The sequence below is a fragment of the Brachyistius frenatus genome, unplaced genomic scaffold, assembly GCF_029030835.1.
Source record: "Brachyistius frenatus isolate BFR_SWC_R1_liver_20210118 unplaced genomic scaffold, ASM2903083v1 Contig_15, whole genome shotgun sequence".
NCBI lineage: Eukaryota > Metazoa > Chordata > Actinopteri > Embiotocidae > Brachyistius > Brachyistius frenatus.
In genome coordinates this window covers 864,049-870,048 of record NW_027210614.1, presented here as the reverse complement: position 1 = coordinate 870,048, position 6,000 = coordinate 864,049, and the positions used below count along the sequence as shown (strand labels likewise).

Sequence of the window (6,000 nt, the reverse complement as noted above, 5' to 3'; positions counted from 1 at the left end):
AAGGCAAATGTGTACATGATAGCATAACCTACATTTCAATATCTATAGCAATTTCTCCTTCGTCCTCATCCTTCTTGTCTGGATGTGTGCAAGGAAAAAGTGTTTTGTGAGCTAATCACTAAAATCAGTAGGTACAATCAAGAAACTAAAACAGACAGATAAATGCACTTCATTTTGAAATATATATTTTGGACAAAATCTGTCAAATTTCATTAACTTCAATAACAAATCACAGAGTCCGTTTCAGTTCAATGATGATATTTATTTACCTAACTGCAAGACAGAGAGCGTACACTACAGGTACAGAGATTTGTGCAAATGCAGGCTTGCATATCAAAAAATCCAAAGGAATGACTGCACAGCACAGCTTAACAATAAAAGTAAGCATGCAATAAACCCTTTCTTCCGTTTGAAGAAATCCAATATTTACTAATGATGCATGGGTTGCTTCTTACCCACACAGCCTGCAGTTACACCAGTTGCATATTAGGGTTATGACTGTAAACCTCATTCTGATTAAGAGTGGAAAGACAGAGAGTGTGTGTGTGTGTGTGTGTGTGTGTGTGTGTGTGTGTGTGTGTGTGTGTGTGTGTGTGTGTGTGTGTGTGTGTGTGTGTGTGTGTGTGTGTGTGTGTGTGTGTGTGTGTGTGTGTGTGTGTTTTACATATAGCAACGTGGTGTAAAACCTATGACTTGTTCATTTTGTCTGACAATGGTGCAAGGATAGATAAGGATGAATAAGCAGCTTCTTCCCATCTTTTTTTAATCTGCAGAGCAAGATGGCCACATGAGCTGTGGTCTTTCTGTCTCCAGTGTTTTAGCTCACTTGTTTTCATCGCTATGGCACCAAAGACAGGTTCCCATTACAACATGAATGTAGATTTGTTTCTCATGAAACTTAGATAAACATAGCTGTGCATTTTTGTTCAGTTTACTCTTGTACACAAGCACACAATACTTTGAAAACATTTCATACATGAGTGATTGCGGTGAAAGTTGTCACAATGAAAAAAATAAAGAATTTAAAATTGTTTTAAAAGGGATCTGAATTGATTGGTCATTTGTCATTTGTTTGGGGCAAATCCGGTGAGGCATTAAAGACCCATGCATCACTGTTAAACATGTTCTACCATCAAATGTTAAATACATTTTGTAGTTCAGGAAACCCCAGAGCAGCATGCCACATTTGCATGGCTCATTGTATTGTGCTGAAATTTGAACAGAGAAAATACTTATTTGGGCCTTTTTTGTTTTACTTATTTGATAATAAAAACAAATATTGGTTATAAAGAATAACATTCAGTGTGTCCTGTGGTCAATCACCTATCAGTTGTAAAATAACATCTTATGAAAGAGTACAGGGTAATGAACCAATTGAGCTGGTGCAGCTCATAACCTGAGGCAATAGCAGTAAGGTGATAAAGGTAATAGGGGACACAGAGTGTGTTGCCATGTAAGACCCAAACTACAGATGCTTTTTAGATGTTAATAAGAGAGCTTGTTTGCCCTCAAGGAACAAATATATTGGTTGATATCTGCACTTCCTGCTTTATTTAGTCTGAATGAGTAGCCATTAAAGATTTATGAGAAAGCACAACGCTAAAGGCTTTTAAAAATGCTGTCTGTTTCATGGAGTAATTTTCAGACAATGGCAACTTTTTGCACTGTAAATCCTTTTGGTGAAGAATCTGAGATGCAATAAAATAAAAGACTATTGAAGATGCATAAATACAAGGTTTCTCAATAAATGACTGATAATGTCAAACGCTGTGTAGTCCAGCAGAGTATTTTCAAATTTTTGCATCCATTCTAAACCTGCTGTAAACCAGTTACATGGAGCTGAGCTTCAGTTGTGAGACCAAACTCCCTCCAGGATTATTTACATTTGAGTAATGGTGTATGGCTCCAAACCTAAGCCTTCTGAATCAATGGGCCTCATCCTGTGATCCACAATGACAGAAGAATCCTCAATAGTTGATCTTCAAAGGAGTTCAGAGAGCAGCCGACAGCAGAGGTAGCTGTGTTTGGGTGCATTCATGAGAAGTCAATAGTCTGTGTCTGGGGAGGGCTGGCTATACTCTAGAGGACAAATCAAAGTCAGATTAATATTTGTAGCTTGGACTGGAAATGTGTGTGTTAGAGGAGCTGTAAAGGCGAGATATTCCTCCTGTGCATTTAATGGCAGTGACAGCTTGGTTTCTGGCCAATTAAATTAGTCACCATTCAGAGCCATTCATAGCACACATACACCCTATAAAGATAAAAGCAAAACAACTAAGAAAATGTACAAAGTGCAGTCATTGCTAGAACAGACATCAAATAATGAACTGTTAAGCCAAACAATATTAGAGTTTATATTGTATGCTATACAGTTCGGTTTGAAAACTGATGCTTTTCTGTTATTTAGTCTTTTCAGTGCAACTCACCGCTGGCAACATTTTTAAGAATTATTCATCAAATGTTAAGCTTTTAATGAATATAATACTTTTTTTGGATCTAAAAACTTCCTTCACAATGTAATTCTTTAACACTGTGGAATATCAGTTTAACGAAATTAGATTATGCAATCACAAATCAGAGGAAAAGCCACAAAATAAAACCAAAGCATAAAATTTGTTGAGCTCAGAAAGAGATGTTTCACATTTAACAAAACTAAGAAATGCTTTAAGATAATGACAGTTAATGAAAAGTAAAACATACGAGGCACCGACAACTCAGTTGAAATCTGTGTTTTGGAAATATTTGCTTGATGAAGCAAAGGAAACTTCTTTTTTTTTTGAGGTGTCAAGGTTCCTCATAAATAATGAAGATGCCTTCTAATGGTTTGAAAAAAAAAATGGTCGATTCAACTTTCTTTCCCATTAAGCTGACTTTTTCCACCCTCATTGAACGGTAACTTGAACACACAATCACTCTTGTCTTGTTTAGTTAGATTCCTATATACACACAGTTATTTACAATGAAAAATCACATCTCAAACAGCAACTTGTTGTTCTGCTGTGAAGACTCATTTACATTGAGCAGCTGTGCCTTAACCACTGCAGCATTAATATGTTCCGTTGGAAAATAACTGAGGCCAAAACATGGCAAAGCTTTTTTTCTGACTTACATGACAGGCTACACTCTGAACACAATGAAGACAATCTGACACAGCTCTGGCAAGGAAAGTAACAGTGAAGGTTAAAGCCTTTTGAATCTGATGAACATTGAACAAAGCTCCATAGAGCAGCAACATCAAGGATCCCTCTGTACTGTCGAGCAAACAATGATCCTTCAGGCAACACTTACTTGGAAATAAACTGAGTATATTTACAGAACAGTTTGTTCTGGAATTTTTTTTAATGCTAATTTCATGGTAAGTAACACAAAGAGAATGTGTTAATAATGATACTTATCTTTTTTAGAATCTATCATTCTGATGTAAATGTAATGAATATTTCTGTGTGCAATACAGCACTAAGTGGGATCGGCTTTGTGCTTTCACTTGATCTAAACTTCTCACCAATTAAATTCCTCATGAGACATAGAGAATAATTATATTGCATATGAAAAGCTGCAAAAACAGAAGATAAAATCTACCTGTAGAATGATATTTACTGCAAAACCTTGAAAAGTACTACCTGCATGATGACTGGCTTAGTGATGACAACAATAATGGACAATTCAGAAGGAAAGGATTCACCAGACATGAAGCATGATTTTCACTGCTTACACCATAGCTACTTGACAAAAGACCAGAAATAGGGTGCAATCATTGATCATCTCCTTGAGAAAAATGTTATTCCAGCTTTGTTCACAGCCCCCCTTAGAAGAGGCAGCCCTTTACGGCCATTTGCAACTGCACAGCAACCCAAAGACATCTTCCACCTCAACCTGACTGTATTCCCCATCTTGCTATAACTTTGTAACTGTAAATGATAAAAGCATACAAAGAGCTGAAGCTATAGCAAATACCGTTGATTGATAAAGTTACTATGTCACTTGCAGTTTCACAGATGTTCATGGTGTGTAAGTCACAGGTGGTGACACGAGAAAGGTAAACATAGATATTTCCAGTGATGCTGTTTTCTCACCTGGGTTTCCTAATTACCTGGGAACAGGTGAACTCGTGTTATTTTGATAATTATTTTACACAGCATACGTCGGTACCTACGAACTGTCGTGCAGCACTGAGTGATTTGGGGGAGTGGTGTGCAGTCACAGTTCCTGCGGTTGCAATGAGAGCATTTTTTTATTTTATTGACGATGGCTGGTTCACTTTGGAACAAAGCTTTTAGTTTTAGCATAAGGGTATAATAGGAAGTACATTTTACAAGAAAAGGGAGGCATCTTTAGCCGGTTCCGGTGTCAACTCATGACAGGTTGATTTGAAATTATGATCCATGTGTATCTGCAAATATTGTTTGTAATTTATGATAAGGCCAATGCAGCCGGACAGACTCAAATAGATATGTGAGGGAAGATCAATGTATTTATAAGTCAGAACCTTAAATTGTAGTACCTCCTGTCATTCATTTATCTTGATTAAATATTGTCAATATGTTCAAGTCAACCAATGTCATTTGAATTGCACCGTACGTCTCCAAAATTATCCGAACATATGACATTAGGAAAAAAGTGACATAATTGACAGAGCTGAAGTGATGTATTTCATGGGCAATAAGGATTAATAAGCCTGCATCTGATCAATGGATCAGCACTGAGGGGTTGGCCAGCATGCATAAACATTAGGAATAAAAACCCCAACATAACCCTCCAGGACTCATGATGCAGAAACAGCTGGATGGTCAATTGTGCTCCATCCACACTGAGCAGAGAAATATAACCCACAATCCTTTTAGTACTGTCATTGTGTAAACACTTTGCTTTGAGTGAAAAATGCAATAAATGAATAACAACACATTTAGAAGGATTTTCTCTCCAGTTCTTGTCCAAAGAAGTGAGGCATGCGTCCTCTTTCCATCTCAGTTTGCCAGCCTGGTGCTGCGGTCAAAGCTTGGTCACAGGAACTGGGTGGGTGGTTATTCTGTTGGGGTGGTGGCGACTGGGCTGAGGATGGGAGTCGATAAGTCCCTCATAGGACACATGGGGCAGATGGCCTTATGGCTGTAGTACTCTACTACTTGCTTGGGCACCTCTGCCAAAACACATTTGGCCAGGGCTGCAGGTGAAGCCTGCAACAGAGACAAAGAAAAGCTGGAGTTGTCAAAACAACTGTTAAATATAGTTTAATCTGAGATACAGAACATTTCGCAGTTAAACTGAGGACAGTGTTAAGACCACAAATTAAACAAGGTATGTCAGTGTCAAGCATTGATTTAGAGAATACCTCTTCTGCCTTGATCTTACGAGCTCTATAAAATTAATATGTTTTGCTGTGTTTGCATTTCAGTATTTTCTCATTGATTTGTTTTCTTAAGATATAATTAATTAACGTATTTAAGTTGTAAAGCGTAGTCTGAAAACCATTTTCAACCCTGTAAAATAAATATGTCTAGATTTCTTAGTATTTATGTGCAAAGTGTGAAAACATTGTTTTTTAATCCCGTTTCTTAAAGCTGTGGGTGACTTGTTTCAACTGATAATCAGGTAGCTATGCAGATGGGTGAAAAATCTAAGATTAAGAAAAACAACACAATATAAACGTATTAAGATGATGTTGGGTCACCACATGCTGCCAGAAAAGCTTCAGTGATTCTTAGATAGATTCTCCAAGTCTCTGTAACTGTAATAAAGGGATGAACATTATTCTTCTAAAATCCATTTTCCTTATGTGGTAAAGACTACAGCACATAATACCCATCATTTTCGTTGAAGTCATGCAGTGAGTTCTCACTCTGTATATAGAAGAGTGTGCATTTTTGGAGGTTTCTCTTCTCATTGATCTGTATGTAACAGACTGTATAATTGTACAGATGACATGTTGGTGACTGCATGTAGCAATATTAGGAATCCATTCTTGTGTGAGTAAGTTTCTGGATCTCCTCCAGTCCATGGTGC

The 6,000-nt window shown here is 37.3% G+C and overlaps 1 protein-coding gene across 2 annotated transcripts in view; it reads right to left on the bottom strand.

Annotated features, from left to right (window-relative positions):
• Positions 1–247: 247 nt before the first annotated feature.
• cpne7 (copine VII) overlaps positions 248–6,000 on the bottom strand; it is a 32,162-nt gene continuing 26,409 nt past the window's right edge. For both annotated transcript variants that reach the window (XM_069693468.1, XM_069693467.1), the window contains exon 16: positions 248–5,174. In XM_069693468.1, coding sequence (XP_069549569.1) covers positions 5,022–5,174 — 153 coding nt within the window. In that variant the 3' untranslated portion in view covers positions 248–5,021. The remainder of the gene's footprint in view (positions 5,175–6,000) is intronic.